Below are 21,707 nucleotides of genomic sequence, written 5' to 3'. Positions count from 1 at the left end.
GTTGGAAGCCTGTGCCCAATGATGTTCCCCGGGGATCAGTACTGGGTTCAGTTTTATTCAGTATCTTCATCAGTGACCTAGATGAGATGTTTGAGTGTATCCTCAGGAAGTTTTTTGATGATACAAAACTGGGGCAGGTAGAGGGGTTGGTTCTGACACACTGGATGGCTGTGCTGCTGCCATCCAGTGAGGTCTGGACAGGCTGGAGAGCTGGGCAAAAGCAAACCTTATGAGGTTCAATAAGGACAAGGGCAGAGTCCTGCATCTGGGGAGGAATAACAGCAGGCACCAGAACAAACTAGGGGTCATGCTTCTGGAAAGCAGCTCCATGAATAAAGACTTTTCATAGTGGACTTTGAGTTATCCATGAGACAGCAAGGTGCCCTTGTGGCCAAGAAAGCCAACAGCATCCTGAGACACGTTGAGAAAAGTGTATCCAGCAAGTCTAGGGAGGTTCTCTCTGTTCTGTCCCTCTATATCTCCCTCTATTCTGTCCTGATGAGACCGCACCTGGAATACTGTGTCCAGTTTTGGGCTCCTCAGTTCAGGAGAGAGAGAGATCTGCTGGAGAGTGTCCAATGGAGAGCTGTGAAGATGATTGCAGGACTCATATGAAGAAAGATTGAGATACCTGGGGCTGTTTAGCTTTGAGAGGACTGAGCAGGGATCTTGTCAATGCTTCTAAATTCTGAGGAGTAGGTGTCAAGATGAAGTTGCTAGTCTCTTTTTGGTGGTGCCCAGTGATGGGACAAGAAACAGCAGATACAAGCTAGAACACAGGAGGTTTCAGGTCAACACAAGTAGACACTTCTTTACAGTGAAGGTGACAGGTTCTGGCTGCCTGAAGAGGTGGTGGAGTTTCCTTCTCTGGAGACTTTCAAAACCTGTGTGGATGTGTTTCTATGTCACGTGCCCTAGGTGATCCTGCTTTGGCAGGGGCGCTGGACTTCTTCTCTGGAGGTCTCTCTCAACCCCTAACATTCTGTGATTCTGTGATCTGAAATTAAGTGTCTTATATTTTAGTTTCTTGACAGGATGGTAGTTTCCCATCTTTCTTTCCCAACTCTAAGTTTTGAGGAATGTTTTGCCATTGAGACTGCCTCAATATTCAAATTGTACTGCTTCAGGTGTACAGATGTAATGCAGGTCAGTTACTGTGCTGCACATTCTGCAGTGGTGGTATTTCCACCATCCATTTGAAAGTTAGCAGGGCGCAAAATAAGTTTCACTGAAGAAAATTGCTCCTTCAGGAGAAGGCATATTATTAATAATTTTGCAAACAAGGAGATTGAGTTATTAGGCATTGCTTTAGTAACCAGCAGTGCTGTAAGATCATAGGCCATAATGACATAGAGGGAGTCCCTTCTGGGCATTATTGTGAGACCATATACATATTGTGTTTAATGTTGAAAAAGGAATGTACTTTCAGGTAACTTAAAATGTTCTTAAAAGTGGCAAAACCAGAAGATAATAATGAAATTTGAAATAATACGATTGTTTGTTTTGAATTTCTCATCAGTGAGTAAATTAAGATTTCAACAACATTTACATAAATACTTACAGAATTCTTGTGTCTTCCACCACAAGGATTTAAATCACTAAATCCTCATCTGTGTTATCTGTGGCTAATTTTATATAGTAACATTATTTTTTAAATATGATTATGAAATAATAGTTATTCTTAATAGTGGTTTTGTTGTTATTATTACTGTGGAAAGTTTACATTTGCAGTCATAATTTTTCCAACACTTCAGTGGTCTGAAGATGTTTTTTGTTTGGGAAAGAAGAGGCCTGTATCACCACATTTGTATTGTGTGTTATTACAAAATGAGGATGTTGAAGGAGACATTGGAGAGTTTGGTTTGTTTATACATGTATCAATTTTGGGTAAATTTCTGTTGACATTACTGAAGGAGATAGAATTATTTTAAAACATACCTCTAGAATGCTGAAAATTAGAAGGAGATAAATTTGCTGTTAGTGTGCAAAATGTCCTTTGGAAGCACAGTTGAAAAGCTGACTTCTGACCCTGCTCAACTTTCTAACCTTTGAGTGGTAAACCTAGTTTTTTAATACTGAACTGCTTCATGTTCTGAGCTTGTGTTCTACGTTCAGGCAGTCAGATTTCTTTTTCTTATTACTACTTCCATACAAGTTCTTCTGTTGAATACAGTGAACTGAAATGTGGAGGACATCTTGCAATTTTTGCTCATTGTCCTAATCTTAATCATTATCACAGATCTTAACTGTAATCTTGTTCCCTTTTGAAATCAGTGCATTTAAAGAGAGACAGCAAGCACTTCTTTTTCTACTTCTGATTTTCCACTCCACTCCAGTGCCTTTGTGTTCTCTAAAACCATCCTCTCTAATTCTATCTATAAGCTTCTATTTTAGGATATTTGCAGTGGCTCAATGTTGTTTAACTCTATTCGGTCATGCTCTTTCCATTCAAGTCATGGCTGATTATGAACTTTGGAGTAGAAGTTAGGAGCATTAACAGTTCTGTTAAGGAGCCAATTATACTAAGTAATTGCTTTGAAGGTTCTGAAACTTTAGATTGTGGGGCCTTCCCTGATAGTGATACATGAAAACATGTAATTCTGGCTAGTTTGCAGATGTAAATTGTGAGTTAGAATTGGAATACAGAGTGGTTTTAAATGTGTAAAACAGACTAGATTTTTCACTTTGGAAACAAACTTGTAAATTTGAACACACTTCTATTTATTCTTTTGTAATTTTGAGTAGTTCAGGACACTAACAACAAGCACAGTAGATATCCAGAGCTTGCTGCTGCCAAATATTTTGGTTTTCTCCCAACTGTAATTCTACTCCCTCCCCTGTACTGGTTTGGCTCTTATCTTAATGCACAGTCGTACAAGTTCTAGATATGGAACCAGGGTAGTGCTGGGGCTGTCTGTGGAGTTAGGCAGCTAAGAAATAGAATGGGGCTTCCTAATTTTAGCCGTCCAAGAGCAAGATGTTGAGTCATCATCTCTTCCTATCCTCTGTAACTGCATCCTAGGGAGTAAAAACTGGCTAACATATTTCCTCTGTTCTCTGTATTGTTTACATTACTTGAATAACACATGGGGCTGGTTTTCAGTCTTTTGACACATTTTGGGAACCAGACCAGTCAATAGCAGATTTGACAGTATTTTTTCATAGGAGAAAAAGTGAGCTGTTTCATGTGTTTGGTAGTCTTCTCCCTCATTCTGGTTTGGTAATGAGAAGTAGTAGAGGAGATAACTTAGTTGACTTTCTGTAACAATTAGAACATTCTAAGTATGGAATATAGCAGGTAGAAAGGTGAGTAGAACTTAAGATTTTCCAGCAGTCAAACCCAGTATTTTTTCCCAAATACTGTTTCTTTATGTTAGCTACTCACAGAAGTGGCATAACATAAAGAAACAGTACTTGGGAAAAAACAGCCATTTGTCCTTGAAGGCAGCTGAGACATCTAGCAGTCACTAGAGTACCTTTTGCATTCTATATTTAAATACTGGTTTGTTTTAACTCGCACACATAAAATGTTTCAATTTGGGTTTTCTCTTTTTCTATTTTACTCTTTTTAGGGATAAAGTATTTAAACTAGACTGAGGAAGAAACAATTTCCTTGATTCTATGATGAGGCAGAATCTAACAGGGTTTGGGATTTTTCCTTATTTTTTCCTTTTTCCTGTTGGTGAGGAGAGAGCATGGTATTGTCTGAGTTAGTGTTGAACAGTGTGAGAATTTCATTGAAGAGAAATACATAAGTGCTCATTACATAGGGAGTGCTCTAGCTGTATATAATCTGTAGTCTGAAAGTTTTTATGCTAGTGTGCATCTAACAGAAGGAGGTAGAAAAAGAATATTGGTATTTAGATGCTGCACAATTTGAATGATGCATTATGTGACTAACTTGAAATACTTATGATAATTTTTCAAACTATTCTATCTTTCCCGTAGGTTATTGGTACACCTCAGAGACCTTCAGCGCCAAATACTATCCTGGTAGGAAGTCCACATACACCTAATACACATTTTGTATCACAGAACCAGACTGCTGATTCTTCACCATGGTCTGCTGGGTAAGTAAAATAAATTTTAAAGTATTAATAAATGGTTTTGAACGTTTTGTTCTCAGTGTTCACTGTGATATGTACTTCTCAGGCTAGCAGTGTGGGAGAGACAGTCTGTTTTTCCATCAAGAGCACTTCAACACTGAAGTGTATTGTACTAAAATTGGGAATAGTCGTGAAGATCCCCTTATATGTCAGGAAAGGTCTACTTTCAGGAAACTCAGATATTCTTACATTTACTTATATTTAGAGAGTTTAGCTTCTAAAAAGAACACAGGAATAGAACTTTATTTAGTTTTTTAATTCATCATTTCTCTTTTGATGGTTTATTTCTGTAAAAATACAGTACATTTCAGATTGAAGATGTGTATCCCAAAGTATCACTTGAAATAATAATGTGGTCCTTATTGGGAGAAAGTATTGGATCCAATGAATGCATTCTTTTGGTGTCTTTTCTCATGCAAGCTTGTTTTTAAGAATCTTTTGTTAAGAATCTTTTGCTTTAAGACTAAATTTACAGTCTATATCTTATTATGCTTAAATAGATTTCTGCTTTGGAATTATGCAGTGAAAGAGAATTGAGAGATGCCATTGCTGCTCCTATTTTTATTGATACTTTTATTATTCTTCAAGTTACAAAGAACTTTTAAATAAAAAGATGTGCATAAAACTTGTTAATCTTCTTGCATCTTGTAACTTTGAAGTTTTCATGGCAATTTCATATACCATGTAACTTCAAATCTGTGTTTTAGTGATAGCGTAACGTTTAGAGAGTTAGACCAGTATCAAACTTTGTGCGGTCAGTATTGGGATTGCTACTTAAAAAACAGCAAAACCAAAATCCCAAGCAAACAAAAACAAAACACAGAAAAACTCACATCAAAGAAAACCCAAAAGACCAGTTATGTCTTGAAATTTTTCATATTTTAAAATTTATGCCCCTATCCCTTTTTGTCTTGAAGAATGTTTTCTGTATTGATTTCTTCAAGGAATATTCCTATTGTTAAGTTACCTGCTAATGGAGTTAGTAGAGTTGCCAAAAGAATGAATTTACATGACTTCAGAATTAATGTTAGAATTGTTATTTACTGTAAATGGTAGGGGTGGGAGAAAGTTGTTGGGAAAAGGTGAGAAGAACAACAAAAGGGCAGGCCTGTTTTTTTACAACAATGTGCCTGTATTTGAAAAAAGAAAGACATTAAATATTCCAAAGTTCAAATCTTCTTAAAATATATATTATACATATATTTAGGAAGCGGAACAAAAAAGGAGAGAAGAATGGCAAGGGTTTACGTCATTTCTCTATGAAGGTTTGTGAGAAGGTACAAAGAAAAGGAACCACCTCATACAATGAGGTGGCAGACGAATTGGTTGCAGAATTCAGTACCACTGATAATCACATTTCACCAAATGAATCAGTAAGTATATGGGAGGTCAATTACTTGTCATCTGAATGGGGGAAGAGAAATTGCTCTTCAGAGTTCTGTAATTCTTTTCCTACTGCTAAATGAAACAGTTCAGACATCATCTGAGTTTACCCATTTACTGTAATATATTTATTTTCAAACATCTTTGTCACAGGTATGTTTTTTTATTAATGCACTATGTCTACAGCAGGCTTATGACCAGAAGAATATTAGACGACGTGTCTACGATGCCTTAAATGTCCTTATGGCCATGAACATTATCTCTAAAGAGAAGAAGGAAATTAAATGGATTGGTCTACCTACTAACTCGGCTCAGGAATGTCAGAATTTAGAGGTATGTTTAAGAAGCTTGTAACATCTTTATGCTTGAGTAAATGTTTATAGCTTTAGTATGTTTTGCTACAACATCTAATCTGAGATGGCAAGGTGGAACACTATTGTCTCTTGGCTGGCTTAGAAAATTTGATTTATGTTTCCCAAACACACAGTTAAACCTCTGGATTGCTTAAATACATCTTTTTTTTCATTCTTCTGTGTGAAAAATGCCACTTTGTCACAGCTTTTACATTAAATGTGAAATAGTTCTGAGTGGAAGTTCATCGGACTGAAAGGTTAACACCTATTTCCAGTATTCTAATAGTGGTGCTCAAGAGTTAGGCAGATCATTTTCCCCAGATATCTATAATCATAAATACATTATTTTTCTGCTGTTGCATGTAGAGCAGTGTGTGTGTGTATATATATATGCATTGCCCCTTTGCTGCTGCAGATCCTTCTGCATTTCTGACATAGCTCATCTTAAATGAACATGCCAGACTTTGCATGTCTTGAGTAAGAAGTAGCATGTTTTATATTGAAAGGCATTCATAAGTTCTGGAAGGATTTATTCGAGGCACTTAGTGCCATGGTCTGGTTGACTGGATAGGGCTGGGTGCTAGGTTGGCCTGGATGATCTTGGAGGTCTCTTCCAGCCTGGTTGATTCTATGATTCTATTCTTAGATTTGCAGGGTAATAGTTATGGAAGTTTACTAAAGATAATTTGCTTAATCAGAATAGAATGAGACTTTGTATTTATTCTTAGTAAGTCTAAATTCCCTTCAGCAGGACTGAAAAATCTGTGTGGAAGTTGACAAATTGGAAAAAAATGTTTGGAATCTTACCTACCAAGGGATAATTCTATAAAGATTTTTGTTTGATACTGATAATTGATTTTTCAGTTAGTGCTGTAATCACTATCTAGATTAAGAAAATACAGGATATCTAATCAATCTGAGTTTTAGTGACCAGGACCTGATCTTTCCTTATTCACTTTCTTGTTTATGATTTTACAGATATCTGCAATGTCCTCACTCATTATTGCATTCTCCTTTCTGTAGAGTCATGGTTTATTCATTATTCCCTTGTGTGGTATTTGTTCTGTATCTCTGAATATCTCTGATTGCTCTTTTGTATGGCCTTTTTGAAATAGGAACACCACACTAACAGAATTCAAGACATAGATGTTCTGGTTCATACACAGTGTTAATTACTGTCCACTTCTCTCTTCCTTGTCTAATAATTCAAATTTCTTGGCTGCTGTTTTGTACTGAAATGATAGTTTTTACTGAATGTCATTTCTAAGATATGCATGGATGTAATTAGGTTTTCTCCCATGTGCCATATTACCTTTTCAAAAAATAACTTTGCTGATGTAATTGCTCAATGCCACAAGACCCTTCATGTGTGCTTTATGATGAGCTCTCTTTACTATGCCAGGTAACTCCACGCTGTCAGCAAATTCTGTCATCTTGCTGTCCACCCTCTTTCTTTCTGACCCTCTCTAAATTGAATAACAGCCTGTAAATTAAATCCTTGTGGAAGTCTGCTGGTGAACTTCCTCCACGGAGAAAGCTGTTTAATTGCTACCATTTTGTCTCCTACCTTTTATGTTGTTATATGGTATGTATTTAATACTGTGAAGACTTAACCTTGGGCCCCATAGGAGATTCTTTTCTTTAAGCATCTGTCATGCATCTTTTCCAGTATAGGTAGACTGCATCAAGTGGATGCTCTTGGTCTACATTCTCTTTGCCTCCTTGAGAAAACTTGGACAATTTTTTGAGATGTAATGTCTGTTTTATTCCCCAGTGTTCTAATTCTGCTGTTTGTTACAGTTTCAGTCGGCAGTATTGATGTCAGTCCTGAAAGTTAAAGCTATAATTTATCTGCAGAACCGTAATGATTGGCATCATATGTCCTACCTCTAGTTCTCTGCTACTGAAATGATTTTAAGGGGAGAAAGTACTGATGTAAAATGCCACTTAAAAACAACAAACTAACATTATGCTTTTTCTGTCTTGAGGTGGAGAAACAGAGAAGACTTGAAAGAATAAAACAAAAACAGTCTCAACTGCAAGAACTCATTCTACAGGTACAGTCAAGGTACTCTTGTCTATAGGGCAAGGTAACTTATATCTGCATTCCTTTTGTTTATCCCAGTGATGGATAGGAAACTTCTAAGAATGCTAGAGATGGATTTCAGGGCAAGGCATATGCCATTTTCATTTGACACTGTAGTATAGCCGGGACCATGCTGATGACCGTTTATGTTAGGTAAGCTAGCAAACTTTCATGACTTGTGGTTTCCATTATATTTAAACAGGACTTTTGTTGACAGGAGCTATAATTGATACTGTGCCCTCTGAATATTCCTATTCAGTTGTTGTATCATGAATGTTTTTATGTGCTAGAGTCCATAGATACTATTTATGTGATTGTAGAAATCTTCTCTCACAATGCTCTGTCTTGCCTTTCTGGGATATTACTACCTCTGCTCAAGGGGCTTATGCACTGTCAGGCAGTGGCTGTACTCCTTTCCAGATTTTTCCTAGTATGCTAGGGGAAGCAGCATTCTGTCCCCTTAAAACACTGTGCAACTGATTCATTGGAATGCATCTCTTAGTAATTGCATTACCTGTGCAGTAGGAATGAGAATCTCACTCAGGATATGAAGGAAAGTACATACAGATAGCTTTGGGGTAAGAGTCTCAACATTGATTTTTTCCTAGCCTCTGGGTTGGCTTTGGATTTTGTTATTAATTTGTGTTTATCTTACATGATTCCATGACCAGAAAAAGTTTTTTTTTAAGGTCAGAATTTCAGTAGTGAACTTGAATGATTATTTTTCACAATAGCTACTCTTTTTAAAATACAAACATTCTATTCTGAACAGTAGTTTTGGGAAGATGTGAGTGAAGTCACTATTCTGAACATAGTAATTCAGAAACCTAATGTCAGACACTCAAATTCCAAATGTTAACTTGGTTTTAACATATCATTTCAGCAAAAATACAGTATTAATCATTTGGCTGTTCTTTGCAGTAGCTAGAAAGAAATAGTAAGCAGAGTGGGAGAAGATGGCAATGAAAAAAGTCCTTTTTACCACCATTTTTAGCCCTTCTTTCTGCCAAGGATCTGTCCAAGGAACTGTCCTTATGCAGTTCTTGAAAGGCACATTTTTTTTTCATTAGTCAAGTTTTGCTATGTTTTTTTTTTCAATATTATCATTTGTCTCTCTTCTTACATATTAACATGCAGGAATATAGTGAATGCTCTCTGTCCGTTTCTCCACTTGCTTGTTGCAACTATTGCTAATATTCTTTATCCAAGGGATTTTTATTTTATTAAGAGGATCATAGTAGTTCAATTCATACTTTCATATACTATTGCTTTTTCTAGCAAATTGCCTTCAAGAACCTTGTTCAGCGAAACCGTCAGGCAGAACAACAGGCAAATCGACCGCCACCTTCCAACTCTGTCATCCATTTGCCATTTATCATTGTGAACACCAGCAAGAAGACAGTGATTGACTGCAGTATTTCGAATGACAAGTGAGCAAACAGTTCTTTATATAACAAAGGTTTTCATCCATGCTTAAAGTATTCACCTAGATTTGTTAAAAATGACATACAAATAAATTTACTTGTGCCACTTGTGTTTTGAGAACATGCATTGCAGACAGGTAGAACTTAGTCATGTTGAATAGAAACAGTTTTATAGAGCTATTCAATAAATAGTATGATTATGTTCATATTTAACAACTTCTGTCTTAATATCTAGAGATGTTAGAGGCAAAGTGAGGTAGCTGCTGAAATTTTGTATCATACTTTACCAAATGCTCTTTTTGCTTTGGCTTTAATGTGATGAAATGCACCTAGCAGAATTGGAAATGGATTTTGTTTTCAGAATTGCTGTTCTCTACATTTTTTTTTCATCTGCTAAATAGAAGCTGAACATACCAGTGGTTATTCATTGCACTATTAGTTTACTAGAAGAGCTTAAAAATATGAAAGAAATAGAGTAGGCAGAGAAATAGGAATAAAGGGAAAAAATCAAACATGGAAAATATTTAATTAAAACTCTGTATCTGCTGAACCTGTTAATGATTTATATAGTGTGTGTAATTATAGTTTTAGTTAGTTATCTATCCATAAATCTTGAAAAAGTGTGTTTGCTTGATGTGATGTGTCGCTAAGGCTGTGTGCCAAGCTTTTGAAATGCTGCAATTCCTGAAATTGGTATGGCAGTTAAAGCAATTGAATCTAATTGAGACATTTTTTCCCTCTCCAGGTTTGAATATCTATTTAATTTTGACAATACTTTTGAAATTCATGATGATATAGAAGTACTAAAACGAATGGGAATGGCTTGTGGGCTAGAATCTGGAAGCTGTTCAGCAGAGGACCTAAAAATTGCAAGGAGTTTGGTTCCTAAAGCTCTGGAACCATATGTGACAGGTTAGTTTTTCCAAGAATAGTTACTTTCTTTTCCTTCCTTTTTGATATAGCATGTTGTCATGGCTTAAACCCACCCAGCTGACAACAGAGCACCTACAAGTCTCACGCTGACTCCTACCATCCTTCAGCAGGATGAGGAGGAGAAAAATAAAACAAAAAGGCTTGAGAGTGGAGATATAAGACAAGGGAGGATTCACTCAGGAGTTATGGTCAATGGCATACCCCATTTGGAGAAACAACAATATTTATGTTTAAATTAAACAATCACCATCAGTTTACTGTTTGAATCAGAGCAGGATAGAGAGGAATACAATCAAATCCTGAAAAGACCTTCTCCCACCCCTCAGATCTGCTCCTGAGTTTTGGTTTGTTGTTTGGGGTTTGTTTTGTTTTGTTTTTTTTACCTCCTTTCTCTTAGTGCAGGAGGCAGCTCATGAGGATTGCAGTCACTTCGTCATGTCTCTGCTGTTCGTTCCTCCTCAGAAGAGGGACTCCTCACAGTCCTCTTCTACTCTAGCACGCATCTCTTTCAAGTCATGCACTCTTCTCGGCAACAGTACAGCCTTCATTTTGCACAGACACCTTCTCTAGCATGGGGTTGTGCTTGAACTGCAGGTTGATATCTGCTCCACCATTAATCTCCATGGGCTGCAGGAGGTCAGCCCATTTCACCATGGGCTGCAGAGAAATCTCTGCTTCAACACACCTCCCTGTCCCCTTCCTCACTGACCTCGATATCTGCATCATTACTCCTCCTGCATCCCTCTCCTCTCCAAAACAGAGAAGTTGCCTAGAAGGTTTTTGCTCTTCTGAGTATGTTAGCATAGATTTGCTTCCTTTGTTGCTGATTGGTTTAGCCCTGGCCAGGTGGAGGTTCAACTTGTAGATGGAGGAGCTTCTAGAAGCTTTTCAGAGGAGCCACACCCATAGTCTTCACAGTATCACACAGTATCGCAGTATTATCAGGGTTGGAAGAGACCTCACAGATCATCAAGTCCAACCCTTCACCACAGAGCTCAAGGCTAGACCATGGCACCAAGTGCCATGTCCAATCCTGCCTTGAACAGCTCCAGGGACAGCGACTCCACCACCTCCCCAGGCAGCCCATTCCAGTGTCCAATGACTCTCTCAGTGAAGAACTTTCTCCTCACCTCCAGCCTAAATCTCCCCTGGTGCAGCCTGAGGCTGTGTCCTCTTGTTCTGGTGCTGGCCACCTGAGAGAAGAGAGCAACCTCCTCCTGGCCACAACCACCCCTCAGGTAGTTGTAGGCAGCAATAAGGTCACCCCTGAGCCTCCTCTTCTCCAGGCTAAACAATCCCAGCTCCCTCAGCCTCTCCTCGTAGGGCTGTGCTCAAGGCCTCTCACCAGCCTCGCTCATTGCCCTTCTCTGGACAGGCTCAAGCATCTCAATGTCCCTCCTAAACTGGGGGGCCCAGAACTGAACACAGTACTCAAGGTGTGGTCTAACCAGTGCAGAGTACAGGGGCAGAATGACCTCCCTGCTCCTGCTGACCACACCATTCCTGATGCAGGCCAGGATGCCACTTGCTCTCTTGGCCACCTGGGCACACTGCTGGCTCATCTTCAGGCAGGTATCAATCAGCACCCCCAGATCCCTCTCTGTTTGGCTGCCCTCCAGCCACTCCAACCCCAGCCTGTATCTCTGCATGGGGTTGTTGTGGCCAAAGTGCAGCACCCTGCACTTGGAGCTATTGAATGCCATCCCATTGGACTCTGCCCATCTGTCCAGGCGGTCAAGGTCCCGCTGCAGAGCCCTTCTGCCTTCCAACCCAGCCACATCTGCCCCCAGCTTAGTGTCATCTGCAAACTTGCTGATGACTGACTCCATGCCCTCATCCAGATCATCTATGAAGATGTTAAAGAGGATGGGGCCCAGCGCTGATCCCTGAGGGACACCACTAGTGACAGCTGCCAGCTGGATGTGGCGCCATTCACCACCACTCTCTGGGTCCGGCCCTCCTGCCAGTTCCTAACCCAGCACAGAGTGTTACCATCCAAGCCACGGGCTGACAGCTTAGCCAGCAGTTTGCTGTGGGGGACAGTGTCAAAGGCCTTGCTGAAGTCCAGATAGACCACATCCACAGGCCTCCCCACATCCACCAAGCGGCTCACCTGATCATAGAAGGAGATCAGGTTAGAAAGGCAGAATCTGCCCTTCCCAAACCCATGCTGGCTGGACCTGAGCCCTTTGCCATCCCTCAGGTGCGCTCTTATCACCCCCAAGATAACCTGTTCCATCAGTTTCCCTGGCACTGAGGTCAGGCTGACGGGTCTGTAGTTCCCAGGTTCCTCCATCCGTCCCTTCTTGTGGATGGGGACCACGTTGGCCATTTTCCAGTCTCCTGGGACCTCTCCGGTGAGCCAGGACTGCTGGAAAATGATGGAGAGCAGCTTGGCCAGCTCAGCTGCCAGCTCTCTCAGCACCCTGGGATGGATCCCATCTGGTCCCATGGACTTGTGGGTGTCCAGATGGCTCAGCAGGTCCTGAACTAATTCTTCATGAATTTCCAGGGGAACACACTGCTCCCCGACCCCATCCCCCAGTTCAAGAGGCCACTTGCCCTGAACTCCTCCCTCCTTGCTGTTAAAAACTGAGGCAAAGAAGGCATTCAGGACCTCAGCCTTTTCTTCATCATCAGTTATAGTGTTCCCCTCCTGGTCCAGTAAGGAGTGGAGGCTCTTCTTGCCCTTCCTTTTAGCGTTGATAAATTTATAAAAGTGCTTTTTGTTATCCTTCACGGAAGTGGCAGCCTAAGTTCTAGCTGAGCCTTAGCCTCTCTAATTTTTCTCCTGCATAATCTGGCTACCTCCTTAAACACATCAGGAGAAGCCTTCCCCTCCTTCCAGAGGTGATACACCCTCTTTTTTTCCCCCACTTCCTTCAGGAGCTCTTTGCTCATCCAGGCTGGTCGCCTTCCCTGCCGGCTCATCTTTCGGCACGTGGGAAGTGCCAGTTCCTGTGCCTTCAAGAGCTCCTGTTTAAAGTAGGTTCAACCATCCTGGACCCCTTTGTTCTCAGGGACTGCTGCCCAGGGGACATTGAAAATAAGTTTCTTAAGCAAATTGAAGTTTGCCCTCCGAAAGTCCAAGGTGTGGGTTTTGTTGTAGTGCCTCCCTATCTCCCTGCATATTGAAAACTCCACTAACTCGTGATCACTACACCCCAGGCAGCCTCCCACTGCCACATCTCCTACCAGCCCTTCTCTGTTGCAGAGCAGCAGGTCAAGCTGAGCTTGACCCCTAGTAGGCTCACTTAACAGCTGGGTCATGAAGCTGTCCTCCCTGCACTCTAGAAATCTCCTGGACTGCCTCCTCTCTGCTGAATTAAGTTCCCAGCAGATATCTGGCAGGTTAAAGTCCCCCACAAGGACAAGATCTGAAGATCTTGAGACAGCCTCCAACTGTTTGTAAAATATCTCATCTGTTTCCTCATCCTGGTTGGGTGGTCTATAACAGACTCCGACCAGGATGTCAGATTTATTAGTCCTCCCTCTGATTTTAACCCACAAGCTCTCAACCCCTTCATCCCTCACCTCAAGCTCGGTGGCATGGAGTGACTCCCTAATATACAGAGCCACCCCTCCTCCTCTTCTCCCTTGCCTGTCTCTCCTGAAGAGGCTGTATCCCCCCAGTATAGCAGCCCAGTCATGCCTGTCATCCCACCAAGTTTCTGAAATGGCAACTATCTCATAGTCACCCTGGTGGACCAGGACTTCTAGTTCCTCCTGCTTGTTACCCAAGCTGCGTGCAATGGTGTAAATGCACTTCAGCTGGGCTCTCGATTCCCCAATTGTCCCTAGTTTCCTTCCCACTCTCTCCTTCTCAGAGAGAGTAATTGCCTCACCCACCCCCTTCATATCTAGTTTAAAGCCCGCCTAATGAGCCCTGCCAACTCCAGTGCCAAGACTCTCCTGCCCCCCTCTTAGATAAATGAACCCCATCGTGATCAAGCAGGTCCGGCTCAGTATAAGTTCCCCCAAGGTCGAAGAAGCTAAAGTGCCTCCTCTCACACCATCCCTTGAGCCAGCTGTTGATGTCATAGGTTCTGCTGTTCCTCTCTGTGAGCTCTATTGCCACAGGGGGGACTGAGCAGAACACCACTTGTGCTCCTGCCCCATCTATCAATTTCCCCAGGGCCTTGAATTCCTTTTTAATTGCCCTGGTTCCCTTCTTCTCGATTTCATCCCTGCCAGCCTGTATTACCAGTAAGGGGTAATAATCAGAGGGCCAGATTAGGTTTGGGAGTCTCCTGGCGATGTCCCTAACCCGGGCATCATGAAGGGAGCAGACCTCCCTGTGAGACGGGTTGGGATGACAGATGGTTCCCTCCGTCCCCCTCAAAACTGAGTCCCCAACGACTAAGACTCTTCTCTTTTTCTTGTTTTTTGTGGAGCTAGTAACCACAGTTGGTGGGGACTGCTCCACCCTAGGCATCCTGGCTGGATGCTCCTCAGCATCTTTGCTACCAAAACCCCAATAGATGCAAACATCAGCATGGTTCAGTTTGGTTGCAAAGTCCTTTTCTGGACTTCAAAAGCTTTAAGCATTTCCACTGAATTAGATGAGTGTGTTTTGAAGTTCTTGAAATACGTATTGTTTGTTTTTGCAGAAATGGCTCAGGGATCAATCAGTAGTGTATATGTCACATCTTCATCAGGTTCTGCGTCAAATGGCACAAGATTTTCAGCCAGGTAAGGTGAAATTATAGATTAATTTTTAAGTCCATGTTTATCAAAGAAACTTAATTAGAGCATAAATACTTACTGAAACAAGTTCTGGTTTGATTCAGTGTGGTGTGGATATGTGTTTAAATTTGTTTTCTGAAATAGCTTTTGCTTGAGTAATGGTAGGTTTACCAGTGCTGTTACAGAAATATTTTCCTGTGTAGTGGAAAAGGAATTGCTTGGACTGGTGTTAATCTTGAGTGTATTATTTTTCTTTAGTTTTCAGTTTGCCTCAAGAAAAGAGATACTTCCTTAAATATGTAACACAGGCAAGGTTCTCCTTTGTAGTTAGTGTCTAACTTAAAAAAAGGTTTTGGTCTTTGATTTTGAAGCAGCATCAAAGTTGGTAGAGGGATAAACCATAACTTGTATGTCCATATGAAGTTAAATGTGTCGCTTCCGAACTTAACTGTTGTTTTTCTCTTGCCATATAAGACGCTTTTACATATGTAGTCACAACTTGCTAGTTTTTCACTGTTGCATCAACCACAAAAGAAGTCCTGTGAACTTCAAGTTGTAACATGAGCCATATATTAATGAAGTGTTTTAACACTGTTAACAAATATTCAGCCTGAGCAGGCTGATAAACTGAAAAAGTTCTCTGCAAAAATGTTAATTTTCAACCAGTTGTTTGTGTTGTGGGCAGAAACTTGGCCTTATCTGAAAAGTTAGTTAAATTTGTGTTGCATGTGCAATACAGCTTATTCCACCTGGGAAATTTTGGAATTGCAGAATGGTTTAGGTTGGAAGGAATCTCTAGTTTACCTGCTATGGACAAGTATATCTTTGACTAGATCAGGTTGATGAAAGCTTCATCCAACCTGACCTTGAACACTTACAGTGATGGAGTTGCCACAGTTTGGTGTCTTGCCACACTTACTGTAAAAAAAAAAAAAGCTTCCCTGTATCCCATCTAAACCTGCCTTCTTTCTGTTTAAAACTGTTGTCCTTTCTCTGTCACTGCAGGGCCTAGGGAGTCAGGGCAATCCCAAGCACAAATTCAGGCTGGGCAGTGACTGGCTGGAGAGCAGCCCTGAGGAGAGGGACTTGGGGACGAGAAGCTCAGCGTGAGCCAGCAGTGTGCACTTGCAGCCCAGAGGGCAACAGATCCTGGTCTGCATCAGGAGAAGTGTGGCCAGCAGGTCGAGGGAGGTGATTCTCTCCCTCTGCTCTGGTGAGACCTCACCTGGAGTACTGCATCCAGTTCTGGAGCCCCCATTGCAAGAAGGATGTGGACGTGCTGGAGTGTGTCCAGAGAAGGGCCACTGGGTTGATCAGAGGGCTGGAGCACCTCTGCTATGAGGAGAGACTGAATGAGTTGGGGCTGTTCAGCCTGGAGAAGAGGAGGCTCCGAGGTGACCTTATTGTGGCCTTTCAGTATCTGAAGGGGGCCTACAAAAAAACTAGGGAGGGACTTCTCAGGATATCAGGTGGTGACAGAACTAGGGGGAATGGAGTGAAGCTGGAGATGAGTAGGTTCAGGCTGGCCGTGGGGAGGAAGTTGTTGAGCATGAGAGTGGTGAGAGCCTGGAATGGGATGCCCAGGGAGGTAGTTGAGGCCCCATGGCTGGAGGTGTTTAAGGCCAGGCTGGATGAGGCTCTGGCCAGCCTGATCTACGGCAGGGTGTCCCTGCCCATGTCAGGGGGGCTGGAACTAGATGAACCTTGTGGTCTCTTCCAACCCTGACTGATTTTATGATTCATGCTGGAGGCCAAAGAGCTAGACACAGTATTCTGGGTGTGATCTTACAAATAAGTGGAGTAAAGGGGGAGAGTCAGTTCACTTGACCTGCTGGCCACACTTCTTTTGTTCCCAGGATACAATTGGTTCTCTGGACTGCAAGAGCATGTTCCAATTTTTTGTCCACCAATATTCCCAAGTCCTTCACAACAGGGATGCTCTCTTTCCATTCATCCTCCAGTTGGTACTGATAACTGCCACAGCCCAGGTGCAGGACCTTGCACTCAGTCTTGATATTCCTGAGTTCACAGTGGCCCACTCCTCAAGCCTGTTAGGGTCCCTCAAGTGTATCAACTGCACCACTTGAGAAACTTACTGGGGGTACACTCAATTCCACTGTTTGCTCTTAATGAAGATATTAAGTAGTATTAGTTCTTTTCTGAACCCTTGAGAGACACCACTTGTTACTGGTTTCTGTTTGGACATTGAATTGTTTGCTATAACTTCTTGGTCATGACCATCCAGCCAACTTCCTATCCATTGAGTACTCCACCCATCAAACTTTTATTTCTCCTATTTAAACATATGCTAGTGATCCCTGATCACCTCCCTGTCATCCATATGCTTCAGCATAACTTCAAGGAGGATCTACTTCATGGTTTTGGTGGGCACATGAGGTAGGGATGACGAGTAGAGGGCAATTTACAGGGCAAGTTGGAGAGAGATGGATTTGATGAGTGAGCTATTCAGTGGATAAGGAATTGGCTGGATTTTCATATCCAGAGGGTAGTGCTCCATGGCTTGAAGTCCAGATGGAGAGTAGTGACAAGTGGTGTCCCTTAGAGGACCTACTGGGACCTGTACTGTTCAATATTTTTATCAATTATGTAGATAGTGGGATCAAGTGCTCCATCAGCAAGTTTGCAGATGATGCCAAGCTGAGTGGTGTTGTTGATATGCCAGTGGATGGGATATCATCCAGTGGGACCTGGACAAGTTGGAAAGGTGGGCCCAGGTGACCTTCATGAGGTTCAACAAGACCCAAGTGCAGAGTTCTGCACCTGATTTGGAACAATCCTTACTGTTGATACAGACTGGGGAGGAGGTGGTGGAAAGCAGCCCTGTGGAAAAGGACTTAGGGATGCTGATGAATGAGCAGACAGCATGCACTTGCAGCCCAGAAGGCAAATCCCATCCTGGGCTGCATCAAAAGGTTCATTGCCAGCAAATCCGGAGAGGCGATTGTGCCACTTTGCTCTGCTCTGGTGAGACCTCATCTGGAGTACTGCGTCCTGGACAGGAGCCCTCAATGTAGGAAGGACATGGACCTGATGGAGAAAGTCCACAGGAGGGCCATGTTACAAATACAGGCTGAGGGAGTTGTTCAGCCTGGAAAAGAGAAGGCTCCAGGGAGACTAATAGCAGCCTTCCAGTACCTGAAGGGGGCCTACATGAAGGACAGAGGGAGACTGTTTACAAAGGCCTGCAGTAATGGGACATGGGGCAATGGCTTCAAACAAGCGAAGAGCAGATTTAGATTGGATGTTAAGAACAAGTTCTTTACCATGAGGGTAGTGGAACACTGGAACAGGTTACCCAGGGAGGTGATTGAGGCCCCATCCCTGGAGATATTCAAAGTGAGGTTCACCAGGGCTCTGGGCAGCCTGACCTAGTCGAGGATGCCGCTGCCGACTGCAGAGGGAGTTGGACTGGATGACCTTCAGAAGTCCCTTCCAACCCGGACTGTTCTATGATTACTTTGCTCTTTCTACAACAGTGACTGTTCTATGTCAGAGTCTCTGCCAGGCTCTGCCTTTGAAATTACTCAAGTAAGAATGTGAATACCCAGGATCTGGGTTTTCAGTGTAGGGATGCTCTCACAGAGAGAAAAATATGACATGCTGAATAGGTGGTTTGTTTTTTCAGGTGGTTGGTTGTTGTTGTTTTTTTTAACTAGAAAAGCATAATGAGAAGAAAACAATGTCACGTTAATGCGGCACACGGAGTAATGACAGTTTGCCATGTAATAACAAGGAATTAAGGAGAAGGTATTAATTTCTTGATTTTCCAAGATGAGTGCTTCAGAAAAGTGCGTGGTGCAACTGTCCAGTGCTCCATAAAAACATATTAAAGACTGCTTATAAAGTAGCAGTGGCAGATTCATTAAAGGAGCAAATAGTTAAATGGTTATATTTAAGAGGACAGTAAAGAGAGCACAATCATTAAGCAATACCAAATGGCTTCTTTGGGTGTTTTTTTTCAGTGACTTTTCCAATGGTGGAGATGGGATGTTGGCTACAAGTTCCAATGGATCTCAGTACAGTGGCTCCAGAGTTGAAACACCAGTTTCTTATGTTGGGGATGATGATGATGACGACGATGACTTTAATGAAAATGATGATGACGACTGATGCCCTTTGCTTGTAGACTATTTTTTGTTAAAATTCAGCAAGCTTCAGGAATAAATTGTTCTAGGGAGAAGTGTCTCAAATTACTTTGCCCCATCTCTCAAGGAGAATATTGGTAAGCAGTTCTGAGTTTAGAAATTGCACCTCTGATAAGCAAACAAGGATTGTTTTATGTAGGATATTTTTAAATGTGGTGTGGATGTGTGTTTTTGATACCAGTGTGTTAATGCAGAGCCTTTATTTACTCTTGTTTTAGGGGGTTTTGGTTTGTTGGTTGTTCTTTGTTTGAGGTTTGGTTTTTTTGTTTGCTTTTTTTTTTTTTTTTTACTTGAAGGAAAATGGATTTTGCCCCAAATGTTCTTGCAAAGTTTGCTAAAGAAAATGTAGACACGTCATTGAGAAATAAAATGCTGTCCTTCTGTGGAAAATGAATACACTGAATGGCAATTTATTTGGAGTGTATTTTGATGATGCCACTTTTTGAGGGATAGTGAGCTAATGTAGTAGTGTTTTTTTGTTATTCACGCAGTGTCCAAAGAACCAAACAAGAAAGATACGTCCTACTTTTTTACATGTTAAAATTGCAGAAATGTTTTGTGAACTTATTTTCCCTTAAATTATAGCTAACGTTACTATTCCATCAAGTTTATATACTTTTCACTGTATGTTGGGACATTGAATTGCAAAGATTTTGGCAAATGTTTACTGCCAGTTGGTGCAGCTATATAAAATGTCTTGAAGGTTTGGAATGATTTATTGCTTATGGTAAAATTTGCCTGATTTCTTACAGGCAGACTTTGGAAACTTTTTATTATATAGTTGTTTACATACTTATAAGTCTATCATATAAAGACATGTACTGAAACAAATGTTTGTATTTGTTTCATAAGCATCTTCCTGTAATCTATTATAAAGTTGAAATTAAATATAGAGAATGTTTTAAGTTTTTTAACTCAAAATTTGTCAATCATTTTTAATAGTTCATTTTTATAAAAGGAATTTCAGGGCAGGTGGTAGTCTTTTTAAATTTATTCACAAACAATTAACTGCACAAATACTGTCAGCTGCCTATTCTAAGACAGTAGTCTTTTTGTTGAAACACAAATAAACTTTTCTGTAATATTTTATGGAATATAAAGAGACTATAATTGTTTGACTTGTTTAACCTTGGCACTGTTAGTTTTTATTAATAAAACGCGCATGGGCATTTTTAACAAGCTCTGTGGTTCTTCTAATTTTAGGGGTCTTTTAGAACATTTCACTTCCTCTCGTCACAAGACCTAGAATTAAATATCTCAGGATACTGCATCTACACTGCAGAGGGCCTAGATTTCTTTATTTGGTTTAGTAATTTACAGCTCTGATGACTCAGTATGCAAAGAGCAGTATCTCCCTTCCTTACATCTCCTTATTCCAGTCATTTTGCTCTTCAGCCCATATTAGTACTCCAGGCTAGCTTCTCTCTTTAAAATCCCAGGCTTGGTGTCCTAATATTTGATTCCATATTCCACAGTCCTGGCTTTGTCATACATTACCATGTCCTCAGAACAGGTCTTCATCTGTTTTCCATGTACTTGCACTTTGTGCCTTTTTGTTACATTGCATCCCCTGCTCTCAACTGAAAGCACAGATTACATTCACTCTGCAGATTCAGAGTCAGGATTTCTTGCTTCCATAGACTCCAAGGAGTTACTGCAAAGACAACTTAGTCTAATAACTGCTCTGTATGTGGTAAGGGCTCTTGGATGCAGTTAAACCCTGTGGTAAATGAGTGTTAAGTGCAGAGATTTTTTTTTCCCTCTGAGGGGTTATGGCTTGAGGAGTCTGTGGCAAGGAGCTGTGGATGCTTACCTTGGAATAGTCGAAGGTTGGATGTGGCACTTGGTGCCATAGTCTAGCCTTGAGCTCTGTGGTAAAGGGTTGGACTTGATGATCTGTGAGGTCTCTTCCAACCCTGATGATACTGTGATACTGTGATACTGTAATGTTTTCCAACTGTATCAAACCTTGTAATATGAGTGAAGTAAGCAAAGTATTTAATTTTATGGCCTGGGGAAACTGTTTGTGATGACCTAATCAAATACTTTGCTTCTCAACAAAGATACAATTCTTTGTAGTGCTAATGCTAGAAGGAGGTTTCTTGCTGTGGTTGTGTCAGCTGGTTAAAATTATCTTTGTTGTCAATTTTAAATGCAGAGTCAACAATAATTATCAAGAAACTTTAGACAGTCCAAGGGGATTATTCCAGTTTCTCCTTATATTCTGCATCTCCAAGACTGACCTTCAAAGACAGAGCTAAGAGGATGTTAAGGCAGGCATGTGACAGTTTCATTTTGTTTTTTTATCAGTGGAATTAGACCTCAGATGAAACAAGGTCAAGGTGAAAATCTGTTGATATTTTTAATTACTTAGATTTCGGGCAAGGAGGAGGAAAAAAATAGAAACAGGGAAAGAAGACTTGTAGTAGGAAACCAGGAAAGAAAGAAAAGATTCGAACTTAAAGGTCTTTACAGAGGGATGTAAAAAGCAAGGAATGTGTAAGTCAGGAAGAAGTAACGAGAAAACGAGGTAAGACTTGTCAAGTATTTCATTAAAAAGACCAGAAGTA

The 21,707-nt window shown here is 41.0% G+C and overlaps 1 protein-coding gene across 4 annotated transcripts in view; it reads left to right on the top strand.

The window, feature by feature from the left end:
- The window catches only part of TFDP1 (transcription factor Dp-1), a 48,084-nt gene extending 27,768 nt beyond the window's left edge, over positions 1-20,316 (top strand). For 3 of the 4 annotated variants that reach the window (XM_064143687.1, XM_064143685.1, XM_064143686.1), the window contains exons 5-12: positions 3,949-4,070; positions 5,314-5,479; positions 5,676-5,822; positions 7,831-7,899; positions 9,207-9,358; positions 10,098-10,264; positions 14,896-14,977; positions 18,955-20,316. In XM_064143687.1, the coding sequence (XP_063999757.1) occupies positions 3,949-4,070; positions 5,314-5,479; positions 5,676-5,822; positions 7,831-7,899; positions 9,207-9,358; positions 10,098-10,264; positions 14,896-14,977; positions 18,955-19,102 (1,053 nt within the window). In that variant the 3' untranslated portion in view covers positions 19,103-20,316. The remainder of the gene's footprint in view (positions 1-3,948; positions 4,071-5,313; positions 5,480-5,675; positions 5,823-7,830; positions 7,900-9,206; positions 9,359-10,097; positions 10,265-14,895; positions 14,978-18,954) is intronic. The other variant, XM_064143688.1, reaches the window with a different exon arrangement.
- Positions 20,317-21,707: the final 1,391 nt, after the last annotated feature.

This window comes from Pogoniulus pusillus, chromosome 5, assembly GCF_015220805.1.
Source record: "Pogoniulus pusillus isolate bPogPus1 chromosome 5, bPogPus1.pri, whole genome shotgun sequence".
NCBI classification, from domain to species: Eukaryota; Metazoa; Chordata; class Aves; order Piciformes; family Lybiidae; genus Pogoniulus; species Pogoniulus pusillus.
Note: the sequence above shows the minus strand (reverse complement) of the source record. Positions and strands in the feature narration are given on the sequence as shown.